At 54.7% G+C, this 16,180-nt stretch overlaps 1 protein-coding gene across 3 annotated transcripts in view; it reads left to right on the forward strand.

Annotated features, from left to right (window-relative positions):
- CD276 (CD276 molecule) overlaps positions 1 to 11,788 on the forward strand; it is a 29,272-nt gene extending 17,484 nt beyond the window's left edge. Inside the window, exons 4-9 of one of the 3 annotated variants that reach the window (XM_058542034.1) lie at positions 1,311 to 1,601; positions 1,774 to 2,070; positions 5,548 to 5,682; positions 6,735 to 6,776; positions 8,249 to 8,284; positions 10,215 to 11,787. In XM_058542034.1, coding sequence (XP_058398017.1) covers positions 1,311 to 1,601; positions 1,774 to 2,070; positions 5,548 to 5,682; positions 6,735 to 6,776; positions 8,249 to 8,284; positions 10,215 to 10,237 — 824 coding nt within the window. In that variant the 3' untranslated portion in view covers positions 10,238 to 11,787. Of the gene's footprint in view, positions 1 to 1,259; positions 1,602 to 1,773; positions 2,071 to 5,547; positions 5,683 to 6,734; positions 6,777 to 8,248; positions 8,285 to 10,214 lie in introns of all 3 variants that reach the window. The other 2 variants (XM_058542033.1, XM_058542036.1) reach the window with 2 other exon arrangements.
- The last annotated feature ends 4,392 nt before the right edge of the window (positions 11,789 to 16,180 follow it).

A 16,180-nucleotide genomic window follows, 5' to 3' on the forward strand; every position in this document is an offset into this window, starting at 1 on the left:
CCCAAGAATGGCAGTGCCAGGGTAGGGGGCACACCTCCCCCAAAGACAGGCTATCGGGAACCCCTGCACAACTTTCCAGGGCCCTGACAGAAGAGCTGGAATGAGGCAGAGGTGACTGGGTGGGGAGGCTGCAGGGTAAATCCACAGGGCGGAGGGCAAAGGAGGAGCAGGGGAACCTGCCCCCGGGGCTTTTCTCTGGCCGTGCCCTGGGTCCTGGCCCTGCGGATGGACTTGACCTCAGGCTGCTGGATTCATGCTCCTGTGTTCCCTTCACCTCCAATCCACTCTGTTGATTCTCTCTCCTAAATAAACCTTGAATCTGTCCCATTCCCTCCATCGCCATTGCCACCCTCTGAAGCTAAGCCATCATCAGTTCTTACAAAGACCACTGAAATAGCCTCCTAATCCATTCTCCAGAGAAGCCAAGTGGGTTTTAAGGATCGTTACCCAGATTATGCCTGATGAAACCCCCAGTGACTTCCCATTGTATGTAGAAAAACCTCAGTTCCTTACTGGGTGCCCAGAGCTCTCCCATCCAGATACTTGGCCAGGCTGGACAGCCTCCTGATATTTTCACACAGCAAGCTGACTCCTGCCTCAAGGCCTTCCCACCTGCTGTTCCCTCTACCTGGAACACTCTTCAACTGGCTCTTTGTATGTTGGGCTCTTTTTTGTTCCCCTTTAAATCTCAGCTCAAGATCTCTCTAGAGAGAATGTGCCTCACTACCATATTTAAAGGTATGGGCATTCTTTCTTTCTTGTATAAAAACTAATGTTTGTTTAGGAAAAGAAGAGAAAACGCACTTGTGATCTTTCTCATCGAGAGGAAGACACTATTAACATTTTGGTGTATACTTTTTTAGACTGTCCTTTCCAATTTATAAAGATAATACATATTTATGGGAAAATGCAACCAGCACAGACAGGTGTACAGTACCTGCCAGATTTTTGAAAAGCTATCACCTTCTAATCCATTGGCTTATTTTCTTCCCTCTTACCCCTAATCACATGCTGATGAGAATTGTGTGCTAGTTTGTCCCTCCCTCCCATTAAAGTGAAAGCTCTGTAAGCGTGTGACCTTTGTCTTGTTCTCTGTTGCATTCCTAACTCTTACCCTTGCTGTATTCATGTTAATTGAATGAGGACCACAGGTAATAAACTTACTTTGGGTGTCAGGCCTTAAAGGAAGAGTGGACAGGGCCTGGAGTTAACCCAGGGTGTCCCCACCCCTCCTCACCGCCCCACCCCACCGCCCCCAGGCACCGCCGTGGAGGTGCAGGTCCCCGAAGACCCCGTGGTGGCCCTTGTAGGCACCGATGCCACCCTGCGCTGCTCCTTCTCGCCCGAGCCGGACTTCAGCCTGGCGCAGCTCAACCTCATCTGGCAGCTGACGGACACCAAACAGCTGGTGCACAGCTTCGCCGAGGGCCGGGACCAGGGCAGCGGCTATGCCAACCGCACTGCGCTCTTCCCCGACCTGCTGGCTCAGGGCAACGCGTCCCTGAGGCTGCAGCGCGTGCGCGTGGCCGACGAGGGCAGCTTCACCTGCTTCGTGAGCATCCGGGACTTCGGCAGCGCCGCGGTCAGCCTGCAGGTGGCGGGTGAGCGCCCGGAGGGGGGCGCCCTCCCTTCGGTACACCCGTCATACTTCCCGCAGCCCCTTAACCCCCGTCCGAGTGCTGACCCCTGTACTCACAGCCCCAGGCGCTCTTTTCCTCTACTGTGTCCCCTGCCCTTGCCTTACCTTGACCTCTGCCCCCTTCCCCCCTCCAGCCCCCTACTCAAAGCCCAGCATGACCCTGGAGCCCAACAAGGACCTGCGGCCCGGGGACACGGTGACCATCACGTGCTCCAGCTACCGGGGCTACCCCGAGGCTGAGGTGTTCTGGCAGGACGGGCAGGGCGCGCCCTTGACTGGCAACGTGACCACGTCGCAGATGGCCAACGAGCAGGGCTTGTTCGACGTGCGCAGCGTCCTGAAGGTGGTGCTGGGCGCTAATGGCACCTACAGCTGCCTGGTGCGCAACCCCGTGCTGCAGCAGGACGCTCACGGCTCCGTCACCATCACAGGTAGGGGCAGCGAACAGCTGGGGAGGGAGCCGCCGCCTTTTTTCCAGACCCTGAGCTGGAGTTTAGATAGTTTTGGGTGGTCAGAAGACTTTTTAAAAACCATTTTCATACATTTCAGGTGTCTCAAACTGTCCCCCAAGAAGTCCTTAAGAGACGTGCTTTAACGAGCTGATAAGAATCATTTGTACTATTTGCCCTCCCAGAGCGCCGTAGGTGGTACAGATCCTTCCTATTCGAGGGACCGAGCACCTGCCTGGAATCTAGAGGTGTGGGCGGGAGTTCTGGGGCAGCCACAGGGCATGGCCCGGGAGTGCTTTCCTACGGGAACTTCTCCGGGTGATGGGAAGGTCCATGGGCAGCAGCTGATTCTGAGGCCCTGAGAGGCAGATGGGCTTCTCCAGGTGGTCAGTCCCGCTCACCCCATCAGCGTCAGCTCTTCTAGAATTGCGCTCAACCCAGGGAGCAGTTGAAGCGGCCGGGGTTCTCTCTGCTGCCCCCATGTGGTCAAACACTAGATCGACGTCGCCCGTTTGGCAATTCCCTCAATCTCTGGTTTTCGGCTGGGTCCTAGCCCAGACACCCTTTCTTTTAGCGCCTACCTCAGTGGGCGCCTCTTGTGCCTGGAGGTGTGAAGAGGGCTCAGGCCTACACTCAGGCCAAGGGAGGCAGTCTCGGTCTGTGTTTGGACCTCAGTCTGGCTCCTCAGTCCCTCCACTTGAGCCCACTGAGCATTCCCAGGGTCCTCCCCACGTTCTCTGCGGTCAGGACAGCAGGTCTGTCTGTCTGGTTCTCCTGTTTTCTCTTCCCATGACTTTCCCCCGACCTCCCGCCCGCCCAAGTCCTGACCAGCACCAGTCCCCAGTTTCTGCATTAGTCTCAGACTTATTCCTGACTTGCGTCTCCCCCTCCAGTGTGCCTGGACCTACGTGGCTTCACTCCTGACAACCATCACACTTGTCTTTTAGGAATTCAGGCTCATTCCTCCTTCTCTTTTCAGTGTTTCCTTCTGGCAAGACTGTTCCCTCTGCCCACCCCCTCTCCAAGACTGACTCTGCCCTCTTCCTAGAGACCCCCCTGTGCTCTCTGTGAGGGAGTCACCTCCCTGGGTTCTTGGATGTCCTGAGGGGTCTCCCTGACCTTTTAGAGAACAGCATATGGTCTGGTGTGTCCACAGGAGAGAATAAGAATATCAGATAGAGTGAGATTGACAGAGAAGGTGAAGCTTTCAGAGAAGGGGGGCAGTGGTCAGAATGGGCTGGAGTGGTCAGGAGAAGTCTCCAGGGACAGGTAGGGCTGAGAGGACCTTGAAGGATTGGTGGACTTTGTGATAATTTGCACTGGGCTGAACTGGATATTTGCCACACTGTGCAGGAAGAGCTTATGTGTACAAATGTGATTGCAGGGGGAACATTTACCCCACCAAAGAGAGAAACCCTTGTTTAAATTTTAGTAGCTAACGTTTAAGGCACTGTCACTTCATGGATGAGGAAACTGAAGCCCAGATTGAAGAGAGAACTTTCCTGAGGCCACAGACTAGCTCAGTGGCTCTGACTCCTGGGAGTCAGGCACCTCTCTGAAAACTGGATCAATGAGAAATGCAGTAGTTTGCCTTTAAATTCTAAGGGTTCGTGGCCCCTCTAGACTCATGCATGGGAGTCTGTGGACCTTGGCCCCAGCACTCTGTAGTGAGCAGATGCACCAGGATCAGAATCCAACTTCTAGCCTCTCAGCCTAATTTTTGCTTCCCAGCCCCCAGCCTCCTGTTTCTGTCGGAGTAGGTCTGGCCTACTTTGGAGCCCTTGGCCTGTATTTTGCTTTGGCCAGCTTTGTGCTTTCTAAAACATTCTGGAATTCAGCCTGTCAGTTCTCCAGCCTGGTCTCTCCTGTGCCTGCTGGAGCTTAGTTGAGTGTGCTGTGTGTGGAGAGGGCTTTATGGAGCAAGCCCTGGACATGGGGCCTGAGGACCTGGGTCTGAGCCCTGCTCTGTCCTTTACTGGCTGAATGAGGGCGAGTCTGACCCGTGTCCTGGGCACTGACACTAGCTTAGTGACGAACATAGAAAGACCCCCTCCCCCAGCCCAGAGTGTTTCTGTGGCTCTGCTCTGTGCTCGGCCGCCAGAGCCCATGCTGGGACCCCCAGGGGATTCTCGTGAACTCACCCTCCGGGCCACTCATGTCAGCTGCTCTCCTCTCCTGCTCCTGCTTATGGGGCTGATGGTCCCTTCACTTCCAGTGTCCAGAGCAGCAGCTTTGCCAGCTGATGCCTGCTGAAGGTATCATCCGTGCCAATGCCTGTGTCTGTGCCAGGGCCTCTGCTGCTGAAGGGTTCATGGCCCTGCTCCCTGCACTGACAGTGCCTTCTGCAGAACCCGCTGGCTCCTGGGCCGCTGGCGCCCTGGACACTCATGGTCTCTAGAGAGCACAGGAAAGCAGCACTGTCTTTTAGATTTTTTGTCCCCAAGGCCTCTGCCCAGGACCCAGTGTGGGTCCAGGGTCTGGGCCATAGGACGGTGTGCTCAAACCCAGGTGTGGGTGCCTCAACACCTCCCCTCTGCCGTGAGATAGCTAACAGGAGGGCATGGAGACATTCCCCCGGCAAGTCTCCTCCCCTTGGGTAAGCCCAGAGCCCTCACCTGGCACCCTCAGGGTCCACTCTAGTCTATATGGAGGGACCTGCGTGTATTTTCTGTGATGGGCTGGATTGTAGATATTGTAGGCTTTGTGGGCCACATGCCATCTCTGTTGCTGCTCTGCTTCTTTTCCTTCTTCTTCTGCTCCTCCTTTTCCTTTGTTTTGTAACCCTTTACAAATGTAAAAACTATTACTAGCTCAAGGGCTGTACAAAAACAGGCCACAGGCCAGATTTGGCCCGCAGGCAGGCTGCAGTTTGCCAACTCCTGATCTGTAGGAGGGGGAATATCATCAGGTGGGGCTGGAGTAGTCAGGGAGGGCCTCCCAAGGAGGTGACTCTTAAGCCAGGTGGAGAGTTTGGGAGTACTTTTTAGGTAGGGGAAACTGACAGCAATGGTGTGGAAGGATCCAGTTGTCTCTGCAGAGAATGGTTAGGACACCAGTTTGGCTGGAGCAGAGCTTCCTGTAGTGGAATTAGAAAGAAAGGCTGGGGGAGGGTAAGTAGCAACCAGATTATAAAGGTCCTTGAATCATCCTGAGAAGATTGAAGCATTATTCTTGTGTCAGTAGGGAGCCATAGAAGATTCTTGAGCATCATCAAATGCAGACTCTTCAACCCTCCCAGGCTGAGGCATGTCTACACCAGCCATGGCTGTGTCAGGGTTTGGAGGGTATATGGATGAGCAGAGAAGGGGCTTGGGAACTTAAGTGAGCTCTCTTCTTAGTGTTGGGGCCCAGCGAGGCTGGGAGACCCCACTCACACCTCGGAGTCAGAGGGTACTGTCCCCAGGGCTGTGGAGGCCAGGCATGATAGTCTCTCCCCATTCTCCCCACTTCCCCTCCCAGGGCAGCCCATGACATTCCCCCCTGAGGCCCTGTGGGTGACAGTGGGGCTCTCTGTCTGTCTCGTCGCACTGCTGGTGGCCCTGGCCTTCGTGTGCTGGAGAAAGATCAAACAGAGCTGTGAGGAGGAGAATGCAGGTGAGTGGTGGGGGGTGTATGTGTGTGCACATGTATGCGGCTTTGGGTATGTTGTGTGTCCATGACATCAACATGAGTGTCACTTTCCAGTGACAGAATGAGTGTGGATGTGCAAATAGGGCTAAATTGTGTGTGTGTGGTCTTGAGGCTGCATATGTGTTGTGTGTGTGAACAAGTGTGAGCCTGCCTGTGAATGTGCAAATATGGCAGGATCAGTGTGGTTATGAGTGTGACTGGAAGTGAGTGGTGGATGTGTAAAACTGAAGTGTGATGAGGGATGAACGTGTCTTTGCACACAAGTGTGACTGTGAGCATGTAAGTCACGTGACTGTGTGGTGAGAGTGCAGGTTCAGAGCATGAGAATGTAGCAGCACAAGTGTGAAGCTTCAGGGGTTTGTGTGTCACCGTGAGAGGGTGGGCCTGCCTCAGAGCCGAGAGTCTGAAGCTGCTGCCGTTCACTGGGCTAGGGTCCGTATGAGTCAACTTTGGTGAGTGGTAGGTGGTGAGCTGACGTTGGTAGATAGGTGGTTTGACCTCCTTAGGTGAGTAAGTTGACTCTGGTGAGACGTGGGTGGGTGAGTGGACCCTGGTGGGTGGTACGTGGGTAAACATAGGTTTTCATGGGTAAGCATGAAAGTAGGTGGTGAGAGATGGGACACGACTAGGTGTCAGGAAGGAGAGCGCATATGTGAATGGAGAAGAGACTGGCCAGTTGACAGCGAGGTGGCTGGGTGGGCTGGTGGAAGGATGAGTGACAGACAGATGGGTGGGTGTGCATGATGGAGGGTGGTGGTTGATGGGTTGGTGGGTGAGTGGATGGAGGAGGGAATGGGGTGTGTGGAAGGGTGAGGGGTGAGCTCCAGGCTGGGAGCCCTTTCGTCCTGCCACAGATTCTGCTCTGCTCTGCGTTGGTCTCAGGCCCCGACCCTTTGTCCAGCGTTTGAACTGCGGGGCAGGCTTGCTCAGCCCCATTTACCTGCCTCCTGCACTCCCAGGTGGGGAAGTGCAACGGCAAAGGTGAGGCTGAGAAAGTTTTTCATTCGCTCTTCCAGGAGCTGAGGACCAGGATGGGGAGGGAGAAGGAGCCAAGACGGGTAAGTCTGAGCTTGGAGCTGCCCTACCTTGTTGGCTGAGGGAAAGACACAGGAACAGGGGTGGTGGAGGACTCCAGGATCTGGAGGAGCCCAGTTACTTGAAGATTTGAATGAAGTGTGTCCTGGGCGCTGAGGCATCCCAGGCCGGGTGCGTCTGGTGTTGGCTCATTGTTAGGTCCAGAGGCCAATTGCCCAATTCTCTCCCAGATGTGGCTCCATTTCTCCTGCCTGCCTTTACCTGTCCACCTGGGCTGGCTCCGCCCTGAGGGACCCTGCACTGTGGGGTCCGCTGGCTCCCTAGTGGGAAGTGAGGCCTCAGGAGACAGCATGGTCTGGGATAAGTTCCTGTCCAGCTCATATAAGCTGAGTGGCCTTGAGCAAGTCACTTTCCTTCTCTGGGCCTCAGTTTCCTCATAATAACTGCCTACCTTTATAGGTTGTGTGGGTTAAATTAAATGAGAAAATGTATACAAAAGGCCTAGTACCACCCCTGGTACCTATGAAGTACTCAGTCCCTTGGCGTCCTGTTATTAGCAGACAGTTTAAGGCAGTCCCATTCCAGTCAGAGGCTCTGTAACTTGGGTCAAAGGGCTTTGCTCCTCTGGGCTTCGGTTTCCCATCTGTCAGGTGTCATCCTGGCCCTGCCTGGATGGCTGTTTTGAAGCTCTCTCCAGTGACTGGATAGGAAGGGGGTTTGCAAAGGGCCTAGTGTTTTGGGGACACAAACCTGGAGCCCAGCATGGGGTGGGTGCTGAGGCACTGGTGTCCTGTGGCCACTGGAGGCCTTGCTGCCCTCCTTTCCTGGGCTCCGGGGCTGGGAGAGGTAGGTTCCTGCTGAGCCATTTGGGATGGTGTCAGTTGATGCTGACACCTCCCCACCCCCCCGGAAAGAAGGGAAGGAAGGGCAGGAGATGACACCTGGGGACTGCTGTAAATTATGCCAATTAATTCTCTGCCTCTGGTGTTGGGTGTGGTGGGTGTGGAGACAGCCCTGGGATCAGGCCTCATTTTTCGTGCCCAGAGGCAGATGTAGTTGGCAGAAGAGAGGGAGTGGGGAGAAGAGCAGGGCTTAGAGATTGGTCAGTCTGAGTTCTGCATGATCCCGGCCCACCTGGGGAGGTCTGAAGCCTCTCTTAGCTCCTTACTTCCCCCTTGTCTTTGAGCAGACTCAGTGCACGCCGCATCCCTAGCTCACTGGAGAGCCAGGTAGTGGTTCCCATTGTGTAGATGCAGAAAACTGAGGCCCAGAGAGGGGAGTGACAGGCCACAGAGTGGAGCTGGGACTTGGACAGCAGCCTTGGGCTCCTTCCCTGGAGCTGGCTGTTGCCCTCACCTTCCCGACTTCTTCCCTGGCCTCGTCACCCAGTCCTGCTAGCCCCCACTTCCTCCCAGCTCCTGTCCCTCTGCCTGACCCCCCACGCCACCACCTTCCACGGTTCCCCCCTCACCGTGTACTCCTTCCTTTCTTGCAGCCCTGCGGCCTCTGAAACACTCTGCAAACAAAGAAGGTAAAGACGTGGTGCTTGAGAGTGTGTGTCTGTGTCTGTGCATCTGTGTGGAGGAGGCGGGAGGTGGTCATACCCTTCCCTGCAGACCTGAGGCTCCCTGCAGAAGAGCAGACTCAACTCCCCCCTGGTGAAGGGGCAGAGGGTGGAGTGACCAAAGTCCCAGCTGCTTTAAGAGGCTGCAGATAGGACAGAGGCTTAACCAGGGCAGGAGTTGATTTCTCTCCTGTGACAGTGTAAGCACAGGTGGTCTTAAGGCCACTGATGTCCTGGAGCCGGGATCCATTTACCTGGTTGCCGCCCTCTTCCACTCAAAGCTTCCATCCCCCAGGCCAAGGTGGCGGCTCCAGCTCCACGCCCCCTCCAGACGGGAAGGAGGAGAGGGAGGTGTGTTTTTTCTAGGGCTTGACTAGAAATAGCTGATGCCCCTCTTGTTTACATCCGTTGGTCAGAACCTAGTCACACGACTCCTAACTCGAGGGAGGCTAGGAAATGTGTATGTGTGTTGTGTGGAAATACATGTGTATCTGCCTGTGTGTGTCTGTGTTTTGAACAAAATACTCCGTGATGCAGACTTGCCACTGGATATCAGTGGCTTCCACCTAGAAAGTCCAAGTTGGTTGCTAAAGGTTATGGAAATGTAAATCTTTTTCAGGCTGCTTTGGTGTCCTTGTTAGGAAATAAACTTTCACCAAGTTCCTGGATGCTCATCCCTGCATTTAGCTTTCCTGTGGGGAGGAGGGAAGGATATAGGCCCTGCCCTCAGGAAGCTCCCAGAGGCGGGAGGCAGTGGGGCCCTCAGAAACCTGCGCAAAGTATATGATAAAAAGCTGGGTGACAGACTCAGACTTTCAGGAACAGCAGTAAGAGGTCTTCAGAAGGGCAGCTTCGTGCAGAAGAGCGAGCCCCCTGGGTTGGGAAGGGAGACCTTCGTTCTGGCCTCTGCCCATGACCTTCTAGGAGCAGTTTCCAGACGGTTGTGAGGATTAGGCAAGGTGCCAAATGCAGAAGTGCAAGTAAAGCAAGTCCTTCTGAATGCCGTAGAATGTTCCGTGGCAGTAGTGGAGACCTATATTGGGGTCTGGAGGGATGGAGATAAATTATCCGCCTCCCTGTTGTTCTGAACCAAATGAGGCAAGAAGGATGGAGCAGATGGAGATCAAAATGTCAGCTTGGTTTCAGAAGAGAGCTGCTGGAGAATGTGTGTGCAGAACAGTGGGCTCCCGATCCTGCTCCCCAGACGGGCAGCCTGGCCCCCAGTCTCTGGCCACGCTGGATGAGCTCAGAGGCAGCGCCCAGGAGGGAGAACCACTCTTCCTGGACAGACAGCGCCCGAAGAATGGGAGAGTGGGGAGTGGGGTCACACATGCCCGGGTCCTCCTTCTGCACTCTCCATTCAGGCAGGGAGTGGAGGAGGCTGGGGTGTGAATCCGCTGGGGGCCCCTCCCTGAGGAGACAAGAAGCCAGAGGGAAGGAGTTCCTCACAGCATCGCTCTTGGGGAAATCAATATAGGAAGGGGAAGTTGGAAGGGGTTTCCTGCTAGCGGAGGGAAGTGGACCAGGCGGGGGACGATGGATGGGATGGACAGGCAGGGGAGATGGGAAGGGAAAAGTGTGCCAGGCAGAGGGGCCAGTGGGAGGGAAGTGTGTCTGGCGGGTGGACCCACGGGGACTGAGAGGATTGGGCCGTCCCCCTCAGGTGCCTTTGTGGTCTGTCTGACGCCCAGCTCCTGAGTTTGTGTCTGTCTGGGCCTCGATGGCAGTGCTTAGCACAGGGCTCAGGGGCTGCACGTGGGACTGCTGTGGCCCCTCTCACACATCCTCTCTGCCTGGAGAATGCCACATGCCTGGGGTTCTGGCACACCCCCAAGAGCAGAACCCCTGGCATTTAATGCTTTTTTCCCCCTTTGTTTCTTCTCATCATGAAATGCAGATGATGGACAAGAAATAGCATGACCACAAGGACCAGGGAGCTGCTGCCCCTGTCCTGGGGGCTCCCACCTCTGGCTGCACTGGGGCCTCAGTGTGAGCCCTGGGCTGGGGCTTCCCTGCCCCCAACAGATGGCTCCCACTCTGGTGGGTCTACTCATTCTGCAAAGGACACGACACACAGACCACCCTGCAGCCTTATTTCTCCAATGGACACGATTCCCGAGTCATCCTGCTACCTTATTTCTCCGTGACACGATGCATAAATCAGCCTGCTGCCTTATTTCTTATGGACACAAGACACAGACCACCCCACCACCTTATTTCTCCAATGGATATGCTACACGGACCATCTGGCTGCCTTTTTTCTCCAAAGGACACCGACCCTCTGCCTTATTTCTCCAAAGACATGACACACAGTCCCCCCTTTCCGTGTTTCTCCAGTGATCCTGATACACTAGTTATCACTTCTTGGCCTTGCTCGCATCTGCCTGTAATCCCATCTCCTCAGACAGGGGTACTGCAGCCTCAGCATTTCCTTGAGTCCAGAGGGGTCTCCTCCTGCTCTGGGCCCAGTGTTGGCCTTTTCCCTCCCCCGGGCATGTCTATGTGAAGACAGCCACCTCCCCCGGGCATGCAGACACGCAGGTGCACGTGCTGGAACACGTACCCACCTCCCTGGCCCAGTCTCTTCCATGGTGCTCTGGGCTGTGCCCGTGAGCCCCCCCCACCGCCCACCCTCCCCAAGGGAAGCATGTGCTGGTCACACTGGGTCTCTGGGCTGCTGCATGGCCCCCCTGGGGGTCAGCTTCTGTCCGTCTGCTTTTCCTGCCTTTCCTTTCATGTGTCCCTTCAAGTAATGTTCCCTGAGCATCCGTGGTGTGTCAGCGCTGCGTTAGGAGTGTGAGAAGATGAGCCCCTCCCTCAAGCAGCTCGCTCTTCAGCTGGGAAACCCGTGTGGAAACAGCGGTTCATGAGGGGGCTCCTGCCTTGCTCCCTACTGTACTCCTCTGTGCCCACAGCTCCCTGGATACCTCACCCCCATCCATCCCTAACCCTTACCCAGAGCAGAGGGCGGGGGCAGGATCCTGGAGAGAAGGACGGAGCCTCTCGCCACAAGTGGAGAATCTGATGGTTTCCAAAGTGTCTTTCCAGGGGTGAGCAGGTGGCCAAGGCCCACCAGATCTGGAGAGTGAAGCCTAGGGGACACCTGGGGCCTCTCCTCGTGGGCTGGAGCCTGGGGGCAGGGACATAGCCACCCCTCCCCCATGGTGCTACTCTGAGGCTGGGGCAGACAGTTCCCAGCTTGTCTCCAGCCGGCCCCCAGCATCTGGCAGAGTGACCTTCTGGTGTTCTCTTGCTGACCTGTCTCCCTTCGCCAGGAATGGAAGACATGGGGATTTCTAATTTAAATGTGGGACTCTGAGGAATTTTGTTAACTGCGGGTGTATTTGGGAAAAATAAATGCCTTCGTAGAAAGTTTTTTCTCTGCAGAGTATGTGGAAACAGGCCGGGCATCAGGACTCGGCAGGAGGGATTCCCTCCTGGACAGTTGAGGCCGGGGTAGGGATGCCTGGATCTCCTTCTCCCACTGTCCGTAAATCACTGGGTCTCCGTGGCCGTGTGGCCCCCTCCCTGGCCTTAGCTTCCCCCTTGGTAAGGTGAAGTTGGCTGTCCAGAAAGCCAGGCTTTGGATACTGTGTGGAGCTCCACTCACTCCTGGGAACATCACTTAATTTCTCTGTCTCAGAAGACTCGGACCCTAGGCTTGTTTGGGGCCTCCCCTAAGGCCCCCATTTTACAGATGGGGAAGCTGAGACCGGGAAAGGAGTTCTGCATGCTGTTCCTGGCTGACCCAGTGGAATGGGCACTCGTTCTGAGTCAGAGGTCCAGATCCAGGACCTCCTTCTGCCCTGTGGCCCTGAGCAGGGCATTTAGCTTCTCTGGACCTTACTTTTCTTATATGAAAAATGGGCCTGAGGGTTTCACCACCTTCCACCTCCAAACACTGAGAAGAGGGGGTGAATGTGGCAGGCAAACATGTTTCCAAAGAATGGGGTTCGGGGATGTGGGAGCCCTCAGCGTACTGTGCTCACTTGCCCCCTGGCGGCAGGGTCTCAGCACCTGGCAAGCCAACCAGTCCCGGGCTTGGCAGGCCCTGGGGCGGCAGGGGGAGCCAGGGCTGGGGGCCAGGACACTGCACCTTTGTTCTTGGCTCCACTACTAACTTGTGACCGAGTCCTTCATCCTCTGAACCCTCATTTCCTTCTCTGTCAAGTAGAGGTGACGAGTCCTCCCCTGAAAAGAGTGTGGCATTCTTTATACACTGGAGCATTTGTGGTTGAGTTGATGGCCCTGGGGGGGTGGGGGGTGGCCACCTGGCTTGAAGTCCCACGGCTGGGCTCTGGGTAGTTTTAGAATCAGGAGACTTGTACCTGGGCTCTGCCCTAGCCCCTTGTCCCCCTGTGCACTCGAGCGTGTTGCCCACATCACTGGGCTTCAACCCCTGTACCTGTAAGGTAGGGACAATAGTAGTTCTTGTTTCACAGGAGTGTGTGGAGGTTGGACAGGGCCGTGGGTAAGAAGACACTGCAAACTATAAAGTGCTGGGCGCCCGTGAGGGATCATCTCCTTCTCTGCAGTGGGGACCGCACACTCTTGCTCCCTAGGTGCTTTTGTAGATGGAGCGAGTGCAGGGACCCAGAGCAGGCTGTCTGAACCTCAGTTTGCCCATCTGTAAAACAGGCACGGTAACTGGTGCTTTTTCTTTCTGACAGGGCTGGGGGAAGGCTCCGACGCAATGCTTTCTCAACTGATCCCGGGAGGGACTTGCCTGGGGACTGAGGGGTCAGGAAGGTGGCCACTAAGTTCCCTGGTGACAAGTGCCCCAGAGAGCAGTATTTTTAGCTGGGCTTCCTGGGCAAAGCTCCAACTCCTGCATTTTAATGGAGAAATAATTCACACAGTGTGACAAGCGGTAGCCTGCAGGTGTCACATCCATATTAAAGAGGGGACAGAGCAAGGGTTCATTTGCCTGGCGCCAGGTGTGACCGGAATTCATCTCCAGGACCATTTGTAACCAGGGCCGTGAAGACCAATTAGTGGATCTGACCACTCGGAGGGAGGATACTAGGGGATCGGGGGTGAAAAGGAACAGCTGGGGTCCCTGAGTCATCCTGCCTTTCTCTCTCTGCTGTTTCCTCTTTCAGAGCACTCTGCTTCCGCTCACAGGCAGGAGCGGAGCCTTCCATGGGGTCTGTTCGGGGGGAGGCGCCTGACCTTGCTCGTCCCAGGAGGTGGTTGCTGAGTGGCAGGCTGGTACTTGTGGGCCGGTAAGTGGAGACCCTGGCAGATTCTGAGCCAGGCAATGTCCAAAGATCCTGTTGCAAAGCCCAAGTCTTAAACTGAGATGTGAAGCAGAAGTTTGCCCGGAGTAGTCAAAGCCCCAGGCCTCCAAGTGCAGGGCACTCACAGAGAAGCACGAGCCCAAGGCTGGCGGGAAGGGAGGCGCCGGAGCGTGGGGGTGTGTGGGGAGCAGCGGGTTCAAACACTACAATGCAAACAGTACAGAAATGTATAAGGTGGTTGTCCTTGCCTCCAGTCTGCACTCAGGGAAGCACTATTAAGGGTTCGCTATCTTCCAGGCTTTTCCCCAGGCTTGCTTACACATTTACAAAAATGAAATCATATAGGTTGTTCTGCAACTTTTTTGTTTTTCTTTACCATTTTCCCGGGTCTATTCTACAGTACCCTCCTCCTCTTTCTTTACTTCTTATATTGAGGTGTAACATATGTCTAGTCTTTAAAAGATGCTAATCCTAGTGGCCAGGCGGGTGGCACAAGTGGTTAAGTGCGCACGCTCTGCTTTGGGGGCCCGGGGTTTGCAGGTTCGGATCCTGGGTGCGCACCAATGCACCGCACCAACGCACCACTTGTCAAGCCATGCTGTGGCGGCATCCCATATAAAGTGGAGGAAGATGGGCACTATGTTAGCTTAGGGCCAATCTTCCTCAGCAAAAAAAAAAGAGGAGGATTGGCATTGGATGTTAGCTCAGGGCTGATCTTCCACACCAAAAAAAAAAGATGCTAATCCTCAATGTATGGCTCCTTGGATTTTTACACTTTCAGATATATAACACTTTCAGAATCCAGAAAGTTCCCTCGTGCTCTTTCCCAGTTAGGAGCCCCATCCAGAGATACTATTCTGGCTGCTTTCACCATGGAATCATTTTCTTTCTCTTGAACTTCATGTAAATGGAATCCTACATTTATATGCTGTTTTGTGTCTAGCTTCTTGCAAAAACCTCCCTCATTCTTTTCAAATGACTACCTAGTATCCATAGAGAGCTGTTCTAGAATATATTTTGCCAGTTCCTACAGCTGGATACAAATAATGCAGCCTGTGTTCAGGTTTCTACGGTATGGAGCCCCAGAAGTGAGATATCGGGGTCATAGGCCTGTGCATTTTATTTATTTACTTTTTTGTGAGGAGGACTAGCCCTGAGCTAACATTCAATGCCAATCCTCCTCTTTTTCACTGAGGAAGATTGGCCCTGGGCTAACATCCGTGCCCATCTTCCTCAACTTTATATGAGATGCCGCCACAGCATGGATTGACAAGTGGTGCGACGGTGCACGCCCAGGATCCGAACCTGCGAACCCTGGGCCGCTGAAGCGCAGTGCGCGCACTTAACTGCTGCGCCACCGGACGGCCCCAGGCCTGTGCATTTTAAATGATGGTAGAGTTGCCAATTGTTTGGGCTACCTTTCTAGCCAGTCCCTGTGGCAGCAAGAATGTGCAAGCAAAGAACACTTAGGGCCACTAGCAAACAGATTCTAGACAGGGCAGGAATGGTGCTGGAAACTCCCTCTGTAGCAAGGCTCTCAGGACCTCAGGGGTGGAACAGTGGATGGGACCTGTGGTCATCCCTTCCTTCCCCAGCCCCTCTGCACCACCTTCCCCTTCACCATCTGCTTTGTGGTGGCTGCTGCCTCGGTTCCCCAGGAGCTGAATTCATGGACCCCCGTCCTGGAGGTGAGTGCGTCTGCCTCCTGCTGGATGGGGTGGGAGCAGCTCCGAGGTCTGAGTGTGTGTCAGGGCTGGGCTGAGCCTTGCATCCTGCCCCAGAACACCGACCATAATGGATGGAGGGAGGCTCACCAGCACCTCGCTGGATGCAGGTGCCTTAGGGCAAGTTAAATCTCCTGCACTTGTGTCTCAGGGTGTTAATAATCCGCCCTTTGGCTCCACCAGCTCCAGGTAATTATGGTGACACCATTTCACCACTAATGAGGTGGTGCTTGTTAGAGCACAGGAAACCCTGGGTCTCACGGGCAGACACATCCCAGCCCTCGAAGACAGAGTCTGGGACCTTTGTCCCCAACCTTTCCCCAGCACCTGAGCAGAAAATAGCCCCCTCCCTTCAACCTCTCTCCACTGATGTTTTTTCTCCACCTCCATCGCCCTCCTCTGGACATGTTTCATCCTTGTCCCTTTCAGATCGAGGCCCTGGCATAGATCATGTTTCAGCTCATCACAGAGCAGCCTCTCATCTCCTGGATCCTGAACGCTATGCTCCTCGTGATGCCATTAGTCCAGGGCTCTTAGCCCTGGCTGCACATTAGCATCACTTAAGAGATTTCTAATAATACTGGTGCCTGGCCTCCAGCCCTAGAAGTTCTGATGCAGTTGGTCAAGATCGTTGCTCAATATTTGATATGTATAACCCAGGGGTTCTAGCTTGGCTTACAAGTTATGCAAAATAGGATTCAGAGGGACAGCCCTGAGCAGAGACCTTTGAGACCAGGCTCCTGAGACAAGCCAGCTGTCTCGGTGATCGTGAATCTGACCAAGAAGTGTTTGTTTTCTCACTAAAGGAAGCACAGAAAATACAGGTGCAGGGAAGGTTGAGGGAAGTGATCATGTTTAGCGTGGAGAAGAGGGGGGCCCTGTTCCCTATGTTGTGGGGC

Source organism: Diceros bicornis, chromosome 5 (genome assembly GCF_020826845.1).
Source record: "Diceros bicornis minor isolate mBicDic1 chromosome 5, mDicBic1.mat.cur, whole genome shotgun sequence".
NCBI classification, from domain to species: Eukaryota; Metazoa; Chordata; class Mammalia; order Perissodactyla; family Rhinocerotidae; genus Diceros; species Diceros bicornis.